The 18399-nt window shown below is 35.8% G+C and overlaps 1 protein-coding gene across 2 annotated transcripts in view; it reads left to right on the forward strand.

The window, feature by feature from the left end:
- The window catches only part of Skap2 (src kinase associated phosphoprotein 2), a 170109-nt gene extending 154896 nt beyond the window's left edge, over nucleotides 1-15213 (forward strand). The window contains exons 12-13 of one of the 2 annotated variants that reach the window (XM_005319135.5): nucleotides 12398-12499; nucleotides 12846-15213. In XM_005319135.5, the coding sequence (XP_005319192.1) occupies nucleotides 12398-12490 (93 nt within the window). In that variant the 3' untranslated portion in view covers nucleotides 12491-12499; nucleotides 12846-15213. The remainder of the gene's footprint in view (nucleotides 1-12397; nucleotides 12500-12845) is intronic. The other variant, XM_013355990.4, reaches the window with a different exon arrangement.
- The last annotated feature ends 3186 nt before the right edge of the window (nucleotides 15214-18399 follow it).

Genomic DNA, 18399 nt, shown 5'->3' on the forward strand with positions numbered 1-18399 from the left:
GAGGCTGTTTTAGAAACAAATGATAAGTGGAAACAATTTAAATATAAGTTGGGAAATGTTAAATAAATCATAAGTCTACGAGTTTAATGTAATTTCTTGATGAGAGAAATATTTGGACTTCTCAGAGAGATAATATGACATGTTAGATGCAAAGGGAATTTGGAAACCAGGCCACACTGAATTTTAATACTAGATAACTGGTACCTAAAATCATCATACATACAATCATGGATTGTTAGATCATCTGTTCTTGGTTTTACAGATAAGGGAACTTTGGTCAAGAAAGTGCCAGAGCCAGTACATGAACTTGTGCTTTTTCCTGTTCTCTTTCTTTCTGTCCCTGTCTCCCCACTTCATTTAATTTGAAACCATCACAAAGTACCTATAATATACTAGGATCCTTTCTAGGCACCAGGAATACAAAAGGAATAAGATATAAGCATTTGTAGGTTGTAGGAGCAAGAAATATTTAGTAGTAAGTAAATACAGACAGTTGTGTGAACCACTAGTTAAGGTGCACAAAGCTAAGGCTTGTCACCTCTCTCAGTGTTTCCAGAAAGATGCTTTCAGTTCTTAGAAGCTATGGAAAGCCACACGCACATTACAACTCTTGATTAAGCCAGTTATTGAGCATTTAATTGTTTTATTTTATTTTTTTACAACTCTTGATTAAGCCAGTTATTGAGCATTTAATTGTCCTGCATTAAAACAACAGCTTTTTTAGTCAATTATTTAATATAGAAATCAAACTGATTAGTTTTAGTTCCTGTCAAGAAACTTTCTTAGACTCTTCTGGTGAATTTACTTATCTTGCACAATTTCTTTAACTGATTTGGCTGCAATTGTGTCTAAAATTAAAAAGTTGATTAGATTCCATTTGAAATTTCAGATTATAGGGGAGCATGCCATATGGCCATTACATTTCTTTTGCAGATAAGAAACTTACAAAGCCGTTGTAGGTCTGCTCTTAAAACCTTTATGAATCATGTTATCATTATCCCAAAAGCCTGGACAGAGTACTAACTCCTAGGATAAACAAACAGAGTTCCCATAGGCTTGCTTTATTTCTACCATTGCCTCAGAAAATCATTTTCTGTTAATGTGAAATTAAAAGTATGGTTTATACTTCCAGGATGTTATGTTTATACTTCCAGGATGTTGGGGTCCTTAGTTCCCATTCTCCCAAATCTGTTTTGTAGTGAGTGTAGTTTTATTTGTGAATCCTGATCAGAGAAGTAGTTAAGGGTGGTCTAGCTCATGGGAAGTGTTTATTTCCATCTAAAATTTTAAATGCTATAGTTTGGGAAAGAGCTGATCAAAAAACCTTGTGCTATCAGATTTATAAGGCTTAAAATTCCACCATCATAATTTCACTGTGGTCTTCTAGAGGTAGGTATTTCAACTGGGGCTCATTTTAGTTTCTGAAGGAAGAGCTGAGAAAGAAGACATTATCAGCCAGCATATTCTCACCATAAATTGAATGATTGAATACCTATAGTCACCCAACTATGGACCTAGTAGAATCAACCAGCTAAATCTTGGTAATGGTGAAAAGAGCACATGGCTCTCTCTGCTAAGATTTGAGCATATTCTGAAACATTGATGGGTGTCTGCTCTATTAATAGTCTGGTTGTTTTGGAATTGAGTATATGTTTAGAAAATCCCTAATAAGCTTTTATTAGTGTGGCCTTCTAGTTTTATCAAAGTGGAAATATGGGCTATAAGTTAACACCATAAATTCATTTAATATGTAAACTAGAACTACAATTTTAAATGTTTTGATATTATAAATTAAGAACTCAAGGCTTTTAGTGGAAGAGGGCAAAAATTGCTCAAAAGGACTGGTTTCTAGATCAAAGTAGGGCCCATGTTATATACTGATAGGTTTTTTTTTAAAGTACAATTAGTATAGAAATTGCTAGCATTATTATATGCCTAGAATGTTTAATCCTACTCAGAGTTCTATTTAGATTTCATGGTGATGATGAAATTTTGCCATTTTAATTTATTTTTTTACACCATCTAGTGGCTCAGAATGAGTGGTGCAGGTAATTGCAGCTAATGTGCACAATCAAAATGGTTTCATTAATTCAACTTTAAATCTAGCTATGGGTTATTACTTTCCTATCTGATGTCAATAAAGTATTAGCATTAATCATGAAAAATTTTGTTCATCATTTTGAATTAAATGTAGAAATTATATACATAAGGAAAAATATATTTTAAGAAATCTAATATTTGTGGAGACAGAAAATATGTACTTTGTAAAAAAAAAAAAAAAAAAGTAATGCCAAGACATTTTTAATGAGTAAGACCATTTAAAAGATTTTAATGAAATGCTGCTTGCTCTTTGTAATGTACTGATTTATAATTTAAGATATTAAATTAACATAAATTTGACTTACCTTCTACAAGTTTGTCAGTGCTCTTTAAAAAAGGCAACACAAAATAGTTTAAGAAAACATGCATTCCTTCAATATAAATAAACATTTAGATAAATCAAGAAATAAAATGGCTTGCCCTACAATGAAGAACGTTTTAATTTTGTAAGTGTAATGGCAACAAACATTTCACTAGTTTGGGGACTAGGTTGTCTTCCTTAAAAATCACTGTGGAAATACAGTTTTGTTTCAAAATTCATCTTTCTTTTTCTGTTTTGCTAGAAAGTCTTGATAGGGTGTCAGCTGTGCTCAGTCAGCCTGGGGTGATTTATTTATGTTAAGCCTCTTTGGAGAGTTATACAAATCTTAGCCTTTATTTTCAGTGAAAATCAAGTTTCACAATAAAGAAAGAAGGGAAAGCAGACACCCTGCCCCTCCCCCTTTCCTTTTTAACATTTTCCAATTAGCAACTGTCATGTGACCCCTGGCTGAGCTAGCCCCTCCTTCAAAGTGTCTGGCATTTTCTTAGTTTTAACCTTTGAACTTCACTAATAATAAATCTAAATACTGCTTGTCTAAAAAGGTGAGCCAGTAACTTTACTTTCCATTCTTTGCATATAGGATTGCTGCCGGGTTTATTTTTAATAGTTAAAATAAATTATTTAATAATTCAATGGTGATTTAGGAAAAAAAACAATTTTTTTTTCTCCTAAGAAGGAAAAATAAGGAACATGTTTACAGGAATGGATGAAAGTGGAATCTGTGATTTTAATGACAGCTGCATTGTTAGAGAATTAACTCTGCAACCCAGAGCTTGGCTTTAGATTCATTTGGTGGGGTGAGTCATACTGGAGGTAGAAAACCTAATTTTAAAATTTTTTAATTTGTTTTAGGAATCAGGTTGTGTAAAATCATGCTAAATTCTTTTTTAGGAGTCTGCACATCAGTTTTATTTTCCCCAAACCATAAATGTAATATTGTAGTTATTGGTGTTTTCCTAGAACCAAATTTATGAGGTTTTATAATTTCAGCAGCAGAATCCATATTATATAGCAGTAGGCATATGCTGTAGCCTGCTTACCTCTTTGGTTATGTTATTCTAGTTTGCCGTTCTGGATTTACACCCACTGACAGTTTATCTTCTGATCTGTGCTTACTGGTAAATTGCTAACTGCATTCTTGTCCTTACTTTTAAAGCAATAACTTATTTTTAGAGACTTAGTAACAGACAAGCCATATTCCAGAAGGAAAGAGGCGTGCTACTTTATCTGATATTAAGAAAAATAATAATAAGAGAATTAAGGATTCTGGAATATTTTACCCAAATGAGGGCATACTTGACTTTAGCTTTGCAGTCTTTTGAGAAATAATAACTCAAAACCAGGAAATGAAGGCTAAGACAGTGGTCACTAATATGTAGTGAAAGGCCATTTTTAAGTGTGTATGGGGAATTTCAAGCAGTACTTCCTTTTATATCTAATTGGTTGACTTTTCTAAATGATCAGGGAATTGTGACTGTCATTGACCATTTGCTTTTCATTATGAGAATATAAAGATTTAGTTACTATGGATTTCTTAAAATTATTATTTTTTTGCTGCAAACCTATGAAAGGAGCACAGACAGCACAGTCTTGCTGTCTGGTTGGGGATGTAGCTCAGTGGTAGGACACTTGCCTGGCACACACATGGCACTGGGTTCAATCCACAGCACCAAAAGAAAAAAGTCTGCTGAGCTCTACTAGCAGAGGGCAATGGCAAGTTTCTTTTTAGCTAACTTAGTTTTTCCTGTGTGACCATATGACCCAGGGTTCCACAAATAGCATAGCCAACTACTGAAGAGTAACGAGGACATCTCAAAATGGGACATGCATTGTTGACACAAAGCTAGTTCCAAAGCGTTATCACATTTTATAGCCTTTGGGGAAGGAGGAGGAGGATTTGTTCCTGTGATTGCATCTGTTCGGAACCTGATGGCATTTAGTTTCTGGGCTGCCCAGGTGGATGTTGGGATTAGGGAACAGTGGAAGCATTAACTAAACTGACCTTCTACTTAGTACCCACCTCTCCTTAGCAGTGAAAAGCATTTATAGACACAACACCATGTCAGAACATGTTCTGGTTCCATTCATAGGACTCCTCTTATTGGCTTTTTGCAAACAACATTCTCAAATACTTCCCTGTTTTCTTTCACATTAAATGGAGGAAGCATTTCAGAACAGTGCTAGGAGATAAAAGAGGAAGGTGCTTATGAGGCACAGGCTGTTAGGCTCAGCTCCTGCATGGCTGAAGAGGTAGGGGATGAGCCAGAAGGCAGGGTTGTGAGAGGAAAGGGGGAGAAGTGATGTGGAAGGGCTGCTTTGGGAAGGAGGAGCAAGGCTGCAGGATCACCTAGTTAATCTGTCATGGAATAATCAAGAGTTTGCCAGAAGCAAAACAAAACCATAAAAAAAAAAGAAATACAATGATAATTTATTTTTAATCCTAACTGGAACAGCCCATGGTTTCTTATACTTTCTCTACCCCACTTCAACCTGGAAAATCAGGAACTCACTCCGTGTACATATAGCATGCTTTCACTCTTCTGAGATGCCCCGCTTCTCATCCCTTTAGAACTTGAAGCTTATATATTCCAAGGAAATTATTAGGCTTAAGAGAGTAGAGATAAATACATACTGATTAAGAACAGTTAAAAAAAGAGAGGAAGATCAGTAAAGCCTGGAGTAATTAAGAAGAGATTTATAAGGAAATAAAAGTTGAACTAGACCCTCATGGATGAGTGAAGTTTATTTGTTCAACAGGCTTGTGTTTTGTGTCTGTAGGATAAAATATCCCAAAGCAAGACTATGTGATACAAAAGAGTGGATGGTCCTATTAACGATGCACAGAGCCATAGACAGTCAAGGACCACCAGTAGACAACCAGTGGCTCAAGGTCACTTCTCTTCCCTAACCTTGAGATTGGTAGGGAGTCAGAGAAACACTGTAGAAACCAACCAATCTGACCTTTCCAAACGAGTTTTCCTCCTTTGTCTTGTGCCACTTTCACCATGTCTTCCTCCTGTACCTTTTATGTTAGTCACACTCTCAACTCTTGCTTTTCCCTGGATACAGCACTTTCTTCTCTCTTTTCAGGGTTTTGCACACACCATGTTTGTTTCCTCTAATTATTGGGTTTGGAGTCTCAGACCACCTATCGCTTTGTACATAAAGCCACTACGATCTTTCTGTGGAATTTAGTTGCTTCCCGTTTCACTCATTTCTTCTTTCTCTCTCACTCAACATTCAATATTTGATTATCTGTTTAATCTCTTTCTCTTCTAAACTCTGAACTTCTTGAGCTAGACACTCTGTCTTAAGTATTTTTGTACTTAACAATACCTAATAATATGGTATTATTTACCATTTACCAAAATGCATTTCATTTTGGTAAAGAATGGGAAAGAATCTTGACTTCCTAGCAGAATGACAGAATCATAGAGTTAGGAGAACTTTAGTGCTAGCCCTTCACATTACAGGTGAAGAAATTAAGGCCCATCATAATTGGGAGAAAATAAATAAAAGATCAAGGGAAAAAGAACATAGCTTGTGGTGAACTTAACTTAAAAAACAGGGGAATTTCTGCAGTTGAACTTTTGCCTTGGCCCTCAGCTTCTTGGCAGCTAAACCAAAGAAGGACATAGGGAGCTAAATAATTCCTTTTAATCACAAAGGAGGGATCTTGACTTTTCCCAGAAAGACTTCTTTGAAAAGACAGAGTCTCACATGAATTCCTAGAATTTTCACTGACAGTCTGGCTCCAGGAACTTTACAGAATACGTACAAGAGTGGCAGGTAATGGCCTCAACAAAAATATTTACAGTAAATAGTACAAAAATTTCAAAAATGGGGGTGCTGGCACTGTGGCTCAGCGGTAGGGCACTTGTCTGGCATGTGAGGCACTGGGTTTGATTCTTAGTACCACATATAAATAAATAAAATAAAGATTTATCAACAACTAAAATATATTTTTTAAAAATTTCAAAAAGGCAATTCTGTGAGGATCCAAATGTAAAAATAAGTAGACTTATTGATTTATATTAAGCACATACCTGGATTATTATAAAGTCTCAATAAGGAAGAGAAATATAACTAAAGTATCATTCCTAAAAAACTCAGAATTTGCCTAGGTTGTCTACCTAATTAGCAACAGACCTGGGATGAGACTCTAGATTTTCTGAGAAGATAATCTTAAGAATAAGAAGGAGTGCCTAGCACAATGGCACATGCCTGTAATCCCAGGAGACTGAGGCAGGAAGATTATGAGTTCAAAGCCAGCCTCGGCAACTTATCGAGGCCCTGAGCAACTCGGCAAGACCCTGCCTCTAAATAAAACATAAAAAAAGTACACGGATGTGGTTAATACCTGGGTTCAATACCTGGTACCAAACAATAATACCAACAAACCAAACACTAAGAAACATAAAATCCACTGAAGAATAAAGGCTCAGCTTGAAATGAGAGATACTGTTGTGGGTAAGATAATTCAGGGGAAAATCCACATGACAACTGATTGGAGTCTAGTTGTAATTGTTGGACAGGTTGCGATTGAGGGAGGGGACACCTTACTGGGGAGACACACCGTACATAGAGTTAGGAGTGGATATAGGTGATGGGTGGGACTGTGGGGACCAGAGCAGTGGTGGGGGAATGTTGCCAGCAGCATAAGAACAAGCCAGGCAGAGGACCTTGTGTGTAGTTGAAGGCTGGTCAAAGTCCTTGAGCATCAGGAGAACGGATGAGGACAGTTTCTGGGAAGATCAGAGAGGCTGAGTTGACAGTGCAGTCCTCCAAGGTGAGGAGATAAAGGCCTGAACTGCAGGGCTGACGGGCAGAATAATGGAGTGGGCGAACCTGGGAACAGTTCATAGAGCCATGTGGTGGTGGGTGAAGTGCACTGATCGCCAACACCACCCTCCACTGCGCATGACTTGATCTTTCCTTGCCTAATGTTATCTACGAATCATCAGTGTGAATATCAGTTTTTATTATATGGAATTACAACTGTTGATACTGTAGAAATTTGAATTAAATGTATCTTGGCAGTGGAATATAAACTAAAATTTGTTGTGAGAATCACACTCTTCCTATATGCTTTCTTACTTGTCCTTTGTCTCTCTTGCTTTAAAAATGGAGTGCACAGTGCAAGGAGAAAAAAAAAGTCACTATTTGAGTTAAAGGACCTCAAAGTCACACCTGCATAGTAAATTATAAAGTAATGAAGTTGATCTCCATAAGCCACTAGGAAACTTAGTATCTTCAAGCGGGTTCCTAAGTAGTGGTATTCAGACATCACAGAGGACCTTAGAGATTGTGTCCCTTTCCTCATTTAACAACAGGTCAGGAAACTAAAAGCCAAGCAATTAGTGTGTAGATTGTAATAGTAAAAGACTGAGGGTTTCACGTTCCTATCATATGTTTTAAGAGAAGCTTTTGAAATTTCTTAGTGTATAAGAAATTAAATGATTCTTACAAAGTTTCTAAATAGAGATAATAAAAAGGAAAAGACTGAAGAGGTGGCCTTGAAGAAAGTATTTATGTATTTTAAGTGTTTATCTAGTTTTCAGACTACTAAAGTGTTTATGCATAATTATCACAGTGAATACTTGGAAAGTAATGGTCAAATCCACAGGCTTCCTGTATTTCATATTTTATCCATTAAAATTGCTTTCATTTCCACAAAAGGCTGGTATATTTTAAAGCACAAAGACATCTTTGTAAAAAGGACACATAGTCTTAAACTTTCCAACACCTGTTGTTTTCAAACATATCAGTAACTGATTTCTGAAAGAGCTAGTACATCACAAAACCTTGGTAGTGTTTCAGGTTTCAGTTAAGGCAGCTTTCTTTCACCATATGGCTTGCAGAAAGTGGATTAACCTACTTGGGAAATTAGAATTATGGTGCTGAAAATGTTTGAAAGTCAATGTTGGGGCCTTATTTAAGTGTAAAATAATATACCAGCAAAGAGAGATTGAGTTAATTGAGTAAATTGGGACATATGCTTACTATTGTGTTGGATGAAGTCTCTGTTTCACGTTATCAAAACTAGTCCTTTTTTCTTGCCTTATCATGCAATCATTTTAATTTATTGCTCAATAAATAGTAATTGGGGCCTAAAATTTTAATTATCAAATAAAATGATTTTAATGGTGTGAAAATTGAAAATGCAGGTGTGAGATTGCAAGCATTCAGTGCCACCTTACTATTATGTCCTCAGATTATTGGGCAAATTTGGCCTTTTTTTTTTTTTTTTGCTTCTTGACTGCCACATTACAATTTTGCCTTGAAGCCATCCATTTTGCAGATATTGAATTTCTTTTGAGTGCTATTTTTATACAATAAGCATCACTACACCTCTGGATCTTGATAGCATTACTGCAGGAGGAGAAAGCAGCTTTGTGTTAGTAATTACCTAACATTGTCAGAAGCTGACTGCAGGCCTCTTTCTAGTGATAACAGAATAACCGCATAATGTAGCTTTATAGCACATGATTAATAGAAAATAATTACACGTCCTACAAAGGGATGCAATATTTCTTATAAATTGACTAGAATGGTTTCCTGTAGATTAAAGGACTCTTCATTATTTTATCAGTCCTCCTGAAGTACAGTCACTTGCCTATGTTAGCATTTCAGCTGATGTTAAGAGCTGAGTAGGGTGAAGGATACCAGATGGCAGACTTTCTTGTACCTGAGATCTCAGCTGCTATAAAGATGACATGATGCTTCCTACTGTCACAGATTTAGATGGCAGCCTGGTATGGTTTGTCTCTTTATTTTTTGTTTATTAACAAGATAAGGTTTGAGAGGTTCTTTTTAAATGGTCCACCTGTGACTTCATAGGACAATACTATAATTACTATGTGGACAATAAGACAACATTGTATCCATTGCATTATTTTTCAGTATGAGTCATGTATCATTCATAATCAGATTTGTTTGGGGGCAGCAAAGAGGAAAGGCAAAGATAGGCCGATTTTCGTCTTCAGGAGGAAAGCTTGTGTGATGTTGAATCTTCAGGCTGAAATTTAGAATACTGCACTCCAAGAAACATTTTCATTCCAATTTATAGGCTGCAAATGGTTTAATTGGGATTCATGTTGCTCAGGAGGCTCATCCAGAGGACCGTAATGATGGAAGGGGAGGCTCCTATGTTTGCAGTCTTGTCGACACTCTCTAATGGCTACAGTGTAAATCCATAAATAAACCTCCTAGATTTTTACTTCCCTATATTTTATCTTATCCCCTAATTCCACACAGGAGTATTATATGGAATTCTTTTTTTTCTTTTTAACTATTTATTTATTCTAATTTTTTATATATGACGGCAGAATACAATTCATTTCATATTGCACATATAAAGTACAATTTTTCAAGTCACTGGTTGTACACAAGGTATTTTCACACCATTCATGTCTTCATACATGTGCTTAAGGTAATGATGTCTAACTCATTCCACTGTCTTTCCTATCCCCTATATGGAATTCTTGATGAATGTAAAGTAATAAGTATTTTGGTTTTTGGTTTTTCCCTTTTCTGATTTAAATCTATGACAAATTAGAGGAATTTATGACTTGTGTATTTTGTACCTTTTTGATTATTATATTTTTAATTTTTTGTAGTTGTAGATGAATAGCATGCCTTTATTTTATTTGTTTATTTTTATGTGGTGCTGAGGATTGAATCTAGTGCCTCACACGTGTTAGAGAAGCATTCTGCCACTGAGCTACAGACCCAGCCCTTTTTGGTTATTTTAAATGAAGTGAAGCTTTTAAGATTATCTTAATGTAAGACTTTTTCTTTTTTTTTCTCTACAATGTTACTTTTAAGGGATTTATTTACAATGGAACAAGCTCCTCCCTGCTGTTTACAACTGGGCTTCTGTTTAATGAACTTGCCTGTTTTACCTTACTTCACAATCCTCTCAAGTGTAAAGTCTGTCATTCATTTTTGTTGATGTGATTTGTTGGACATCAGTTCTTAAATTTGGGTGTGAGTGAGTTTTTTGAGAATGATTATATGCCCTTATTGATGCTACACATTATAACCAAAGTAGACTATTAAAAAGTTATGTAAACTTTCTGGCTAATAATTTGAATCTTAATATTGTCACCCAGATTGAGGGTCATTCTCTGGAAGCAGGTTTGGGTCAATAATATACCCTCTCACTGAATGATTTCAGTGTCTACCATTGAAAGACTACCACTCTTTCCAAATAAGCACTTGGAAAAATCTAAAACTGGCACCTGGCAAGAGCTTTCACACTCAGCCTTACCCTGTTAACATTTTGACATCTTACACTGTAGACATTAGGTCTTTAGAAGGCTAAGTGCATTATTTTGTTAAGCATTAGGCTCTAATTGTATTCATTGTCTTAAAAATTGAAAAAGGCAGTTTTATTAGGTACCTATTAGGATATAATGGTTGCTAATCATAGCTTTCAGTAAGTTGGTATTTTCTTCTGATATTAATTATAGTCATCATCAGTGAGTTCTGGACCCAGAGTACTTTTGTTGCTTAGGCAGTTTTGTACACTAAGTTCACATTGTCAGCAAACTTTTAAACTTTTAAACTCCCAAGCCAGGGCTGTGTCCTCACTAGAATAAAAAGAATGGAATTAGGATTTTCTCTCTACTTTGTTCTTCAGTAAGCCCAATTCTGATACTGTCTACTGTTAAAAAAAAAAAAAAAACAACTATATGTCTTATTCCATAATCTTATTCGTAGACTACATATCTGTATGTGCATGCTAATATGCTACCTTTGTATGGAAGAACTGCATAATTTTCCTTTCTAATGGTCAGTAAGCATACTCATCAATACAGATGTTAGTGCTCACCTTCCCTCCCTACACGTAACTCAGTATGCATATGCACATTTATCTATGACTCAGATGTTGGGAAATCATAACCTATTGAATTACTTCTGAGATTGATTTTAAAAATTTATCTTATATGAAAAATTAAATTTGAGACTTACAGTGCTTGAGCAGAGTATTGCCTTTGGAAGATATTATTCCTGAAACTTGTAATTCATATTACTTTGTTTGTATCTCACTAAACATAAATAAATTTGAGATAAAAATCCATTAGTCAATCTGGCAGACATTTGAGACCGGTTACAGAGCGTCCTCAATGCCTAAAGCAGTGGTGTAGCTGTCAATGGGGGATAAAGGGAGGAAAAGAGGCACAGGTTTGTTTATCTCATGTCACAAAGTAAATGCAGAAGTGCCTCATCAATCACTTTTTTTTTTACAGATAGATTAATATTTTTCCTTTAAAACTTGAGATACTTTTGTTTTCTGTTGATCTTCCACTATAAGGATAACATACACCACCTTTAAATCCCTTCCACCTATCCTTTATCTAAAGTAGCTTGTAACCAATGAAAGGGACAATAAATGCCTTATGGATGCTATTTTAAAGGGGCCTATTTGTAAATTTTTTATTAAACCATTTTTTGTATTAATGTTCTTTTATTCTCTTATCTGTTTAAAATGTGCATATCAAATTTTCTTAAGGGATGTGCCTCTATATTTTAAACCGTTTTAGGAAGTACAAGTTTAATTATGAATTAAGTAGCTTGTTGTAAAAAAAATTTATCCTTGCTAGATAATAAGCTTCTTGAAGGCAAACAGAGTATCTTTGGGATCCTAGTTTTCCTCTTATAGCCTTTTTCAGTGGTGCTTACACATAAAAGATATCCAAGCTGGGTGGAAAGAGAGAGGTTCTTACCATGAGTGCCTGTTTCTGTGTTCTACATCTAGTAATAAACAGGCTTTGTGTTATACATTAATTCAAACCTATGCCTAACAGCATTTTTAAAGTGTCCAGAAACAGAAAAGATGAAAATGTTTCCATTTGCAGCTCAAGCTCTTGTAACTCTATAAAAAGGAATAACATTTCTAAGAAGTTGCATAAAAACGACATTATACTTACACCAGTCTAAAGGTTAATATTGCATATTGTTTTCAATTAGGAATACAATAGATATGGCTGGTGGGTAGGAGAAATGAAGGGAGCCATTGGCTTGGTGCCTAAAGCCTACGTAATGGAGATGTATGATATTTGAGAGTCCTGGGTAAGTACATTTTAATCCAATATTCTGTAATAGCTCATATGTTCTCTTGGTCTCTTCCTTGTGAGTCTTTGCCTTTTTAAAGTCTTTATAGTTTTCTGATAACACAAGATGGTGTTCCCATTTTTTTTGTTATGTTGATCTTTAATTTTTAAAATAACTTCACAGAATTTACTTTGAAAATGAAAAAATTATTTAGAGAAAGTTCCTTTGATACTAACCAGCTGTTTTCTCTACCTACTTTGCTTTAGTAAAACATCACTTTTATGGCTTTTTTGAGGTGATGAATTAGCAGAATGTTGAGTTAACATTCATTTTTCCTTAACTAAAAAATGTATTTTTTTCTAAGCAGGAGAAATCAACATTTTGACTGAAGAAAAAAATTAAAATACAACTTTCCCTTCCTGCTTACAGAGAAGGAAGAGTCTTCTGCTTATCTGCAAATGTTTCGGATTTAGAAGCCTTGTGAAAGCATGAGTGACAGCCCATAACCTTTCTTTGTTTTGTTGAACATCCCTGGCTTTGACTATTATTTTATATAGTCGTTCATTAAAATATTCCTCTGAAGTGAAATTAAATGAAGGGTATTAATGTAAATTAGATGCAAGCCATAAAGTTATACCTGTTGCTGTTTTGCAAAGAAATAATTGCAGTTTTTATTCACCCATTTAGTGATTTGTGTGAAGAATTCATTACTGTTTTATGCAGACCATGTAGTTACTGCTACTTCCAGTGTGAGTTGTAATTTCTCTTAATCATTGAACATCAGTTATTTTTTAGAGTGTAATATATAATTTCATAGAATTTTAATTGAATATATCCTGCAGGGCTTAGGCAGATGCTAAAAAATGTGAGTATGCTAAAGCTTTGTAAATCATTTATCTTAGTATTTATTTTCACACAATAGTAACATGTTCTCATGAAAAAAGTCCTACAAAGTGTCAGATTTACTTCCCCTTAAATACAGCCATGAGAAAGAAAAAAAGTGATATAATTACAAATGGCTATGTGCTGTCACCTGCAGCACAACAGTGAACTGGAACCAGGTTTGTGCACAGCACTTTACACATAACAGATATCCTGGTTTGATGACAGGCATACCAATGTTTTCTACTGTGTTTTTATTTAAATTTAATGAAATAAAAAATTTGTAAAAAAAACTCATTCTACCACTGATAAAATGGTATAGACAGCCTCAATATATTCTCAAAGTAAGAAAGTGTGACCCAATACTCTCTTATCCTACCTTGTTACCGTGCTATTGAAGTCCCACCAGAAAACAGCACAACTCTGGGCTCTTTTCTGTACTTCTCAGAGTGCTGAGAAGAAAAGGAAGGCCCAGAGAGCAAAGTGTAGAAGTCACAGCGTAACATGCACCAACAGGTGGATGGAAGGGGGTAGTGTTTGTCTAGCATCTGAGTTATGCTCAGTGCTGCATGAACGAGATTTGCAGATTAAATCATTAATGTGTATTTTAAATCAGGGGAATTTTAAATGCCTGTGAAGTACCAGTATGCCCTTAAAATACATTAAAATGCATAATCTCCTAAGATGGAATCATTACTTAACTGGTACTATCTTTGGGAAGTTTTCAGATCTTTGCTTTGTAAAGGTAAAGACGCTAACCATGCAAATGAATTGGTAATATTTTAAAACCTCCATTATTTATTTACAACTCTTTACAAATGATATTAGAGTGTTTATTTTACAGTTATCTCCTAAGTTTCAAATTTCTAAGGAAAAAAAAAACTTTTTGGGACTGTGAGTAAATTGAAATTTACATATAGACCCATCAAGTTAAAGTTTTCAGAACTTACATTTGTGTGGTCATTACCCTTTTCCTGATGTAGTGCCACTGAACTAGATAGAAGTCATCTTGGCAAAAGTTAGACCACTGGAGATGAACTTCATGGACTAGTTTTCAAAGCCTGAGTAGTTGAAAAGCAAAAGCAGCTCCCCCAACTGTAGCAGGCCTGTGGAGTCAGCTTCCTGCCTGCCACCTAAATGAAGTGTTTAGTACTGGGCCAGTAGATGGCAGCAGCTTGTCACTGCATACAGAACACTTGGCAACCCCTCCCCCACTAGAGGACTAATTCAAGAGTTTAGAAGATTTCTGCCTCTTTTTACAGTTAATCCAGGAGAGGGAGTCCTCTGCCAACTGATGACCAACAATTCCAAGCCAGCTAGTCTTTGAATGGTGGCAATACAGAAATATGGTGTTACTGCTGTCCAGGGCTCCCCTGGCCTTTGTTCTTTTTTAACTTGAATATAGGTGGGGGATATAGAAAGGAAACAGAAGATTTAAAATTGGAGTGACAAGAAAGGCAATCATTACTTTCAATTCATGACTACTCTACATTCATTTGATGGAATAATTTGTATACAACCAGGGAGAAAGTTTTCTTTACACCCATGACAATATATCACGTACTCTTCAAGATCATAATAATATCATTAATGTGAATTTAAACAACATGGCTTGTTAGAAAATATGCTAATTGTTATGTTCTCATTATGTTTGCTTAGCTTTTATTTGTTTTTCTATGAACAGTTAGAGAGCTAATTTTTTTCAAAGGTGATTGTAAGTCATATTTTATATAGCATTTTGCTTGATTATTTGCTCTGTACTGAATTTGTACTCTATTGCCATTAGATCTTACAATAATGTTCCACTCTGCAAATTTTTAAGGTTCAAATAAAGTTTAATTGTTTGCAAACTGTTATGATGCTAATAATTCAACAGCCTGCTGTGTTACTAATGAAATTACTTTGTTATGATTAATTTGGAAAATAGTGTGTTGATTGTAGTAATTAAGCACAACAAGGTGAAGTAAATGATTCTAATGCCATCTGGCCTCCAAACTGAATGAAGAAATGAAATAGGGCTGTCATCTGAATTTATTCAAAGAAGTAAGGATAATACAAATGACTTTCATTGCCATAGGATTTACACTTAACCACAGCTCACTCCATTCTGTTTCTGCCACTTTGCTGTGTATGACTCTTTCTTTTATGAAAAGGAATATTGTTTAGTCCAGTACTTGTTCTGAATACGTCAAGCTGATTATTTTTACCATAATTTAATTACAGATAATTACATACAGTATTGTAGGATCATAGAAAAAATCACTTTTCAACCATCTGCAGGTGAAATCTGTATATGTGGGTTTGGTTGTTGGAGTCGTTTGCTATCATTGTACAAACACTTGATGAAGAAAGTCTTTCACAAAGAACATAGCTTCTATTCAGTTGTTTTCTAAAATGTTTGCAGCCAAGGTTCTCATGGTTCTGTTGATTTCTACTTTTTATACAATTTCTCGAACCTGTTGTTACTCACTTCATCAGCTCTCGTACCATCTAGAGTCGTGATTAAAATCAGAACTGATTACATATCATAGATTTTGATTTGCAATTCAGCTACTAGAATGAAACTGACCTCAGCATACGTGTAGTTTAAGTTTGAACTTCATGAGTGAGACTAAGTGAATCACTGTAAAAATTTTTAAATCAAATAAAGTTCTTCCAAATGCCAGATATATCTGGCAGTTGTTTGCATGTCAATTGTGGTGATTCAAACATGATCAAGCCATAGAAAACACAGCTTCCCTCTAAGGTTGAAGGAATATAAATAATTTTATGTATTTATGTACATACTGAGTACTAAAAATAAAATTATATATTGTTTATCTTTTCTATATATTTATACGGAAATGCCTAACAGTTTGTCTTCTGGACTGGGAACAAGACATTTCTGGACAGCTTCAGTTTTATCCGTTTATCATCACCTACTACCTTATAGTTGAGTTCTTCCAGAATATCTAACAGTATCTCTGATACCATAGTATTTTGCTAGGATGACATACTTATATAATTATATGATCCCTGTAACCTGGAATGACATTTCCTTAATGCTCTGTGTGAGGAGCTGCTTCTTGTTTCTACTAGTAGACTCAATTGTTACTTGGACACAACCATATGATTTTGTGTCCTGCCAGCACAGTACAAAGTATATGGTGTGCATCCAGTAAATATTGGTTAACAGGTTTAACACCCCCACAATAGCTCAAGAACCAAGATTTAAGAAAGAGTTTGGCCTCTATACCTGGCAGAGAAAATCCCTTTATGCTTTCACACTAAGAAAGTTATCTTCGTTTAAAAAAAAAAAAAAAAAGCAGTCCCTTTTACTAAGTCTTTAAAAGCAGGTCCCCATAACAGGTTATATCAACAAGTAGATTGAATTTGTTAGTAAAAGGAATGAATAATTAGAAAGTTGAGTTGTAGTATATTCTTTAAAGGTGGTTCCCCTTTTTACTGCACTCAGCGTTGTGATGTTCAAATAAGGGCATAGGCAACCTAGGCAGCTGGGGATCTTGTTGTACTTACCAGAACATTCCAAGTCACTGCTGCCCTCGTTCTTTGGGAAATGGCAGGAAGGCCTTTGCTCCTGCATCCTACCACTGGCTTTGGGTGGATCAAAAAGGAATCTCTGAAAGTGGGAAGTTGGCACAGTTGTTGCCAGATCCAACATAATTTAATTTTTGTCCTAAAAAAAAAACTCTTTTGCTTTCTATCTTTTAAAAATTGTATGATCGTGTTAACTTGAATGCTTTACAAGTCCAATCCCCAAGATGAAAGGAACCACAAAAGCAGAATGTGGTCATACCCGTGCTTTGCTTTGATCTGTGCTTTTGGGACAGGGCTGGAAGCTGAGCAGATCAGAATACTTGTGAATATGCAAAGGTGGGAAGTAGAAATTGCTCCCAAAGCCTGTCTCTTAAGTGCCTTTCTTAACACTGGAACTTTGGAAGTGTTTCACTAGATTTCTCTCCTCTCTGTTTTCGTGGTTTGCTTTTTTATTTCTATCATTCAGAGAGGTAGTATAGTGTAGTACTTGTCTATTTTCTGTTTATTGGCCTTGACTTTGTAATAGTGAAATATCACTCCTGTTAAGAGTGAAAACAAGCACCATGTGAAGCTTGAACAGGAGTTTACTTTTGGTTTGATGAAAAGTGTCACACAGCTACTTTCAGTGGAGGGAAAGTAACAACATCAGGGTATGCCAATTACCAACAAGTGCCACAGAGGAAGACAGAGTTCCCTCAGATGAGCAGGTTCCCATACACTGCCTCCCCTTCCAGTCCCCGTGGCAGTCCTGGAAGAAAACCTCTACCATACGTGATGGTGACATTTTACTAGTGATAGCAGTAGCCAACATTCCTTCATTGTGTGCTGTTTGTCCTACTGTGTGCTTTTTCTTCAATCCTCATGACAACCCCAAGAGGCAGGTTCTGTTATTTATTCACGTTTTCCTGATTAGGAAACTGAGGGTGAGTACTTTGTCCCAAAGTCCCAGTGGCAAGTTACCTAGCCAGGCTCCCACCAAACCTCCCTCCCCTGAATTCAACACCACTGTGCTGTGCAGTGCTGGGGTGAATTCAAACCCAGCGCTTTATTCTCTCCTTTGCAAAGAGTGGGCACTTAACAAGTGCTGGTGACTACTGATGATGGCATACAACAGGCTGCAGCATGTGGATAGCTTTGTCAAGAGGGGACAGTAGGCCAGCTGAACTGGGTTCATTTCATCGTAAAGTGCACCGTGGTGATGACATCAGATTAGAGCCAGCAGATGCGCACTGAGGAATAATCTTGGATGCAGGCACACTGCTGTCAGTGGACTTCTGGCCCAACTGAAATAAGGAGTCAACCAAGGTGGCAGAAAACCGAGAGGACACCAGGCCAAAGTGATCCTGTTGTAATGACCTTTTCCCATCCTTGCCTCCTCAAAAGTGAAGCCTGTGTAAACTGATGAGCAGGGGAAGCCAGGGAGAACTGCCAAGCCGCTGTTTCTATCTCAAACACTTGTTTTAGGGAATGGATTTGACAGTTTAAAAAAAAAAATTCAG

The sequence above is a fragment of the Ictidomys tridecemlineatus genome, chromosome 2 (assembly GCF_052094955.1).
Source record: "Ictidomys tridecemlineatus isolate mIctTri1 chromosome 2, mIctTri1.hap1, whole genome shotgun sequence".
Taxonomy (NCBI): Eukaryota; Metazoa; Chordata; class Mammalia; order Rodentia; family Sciuridae; genus Ictidomys; species Ictidomys tridecemlineatus.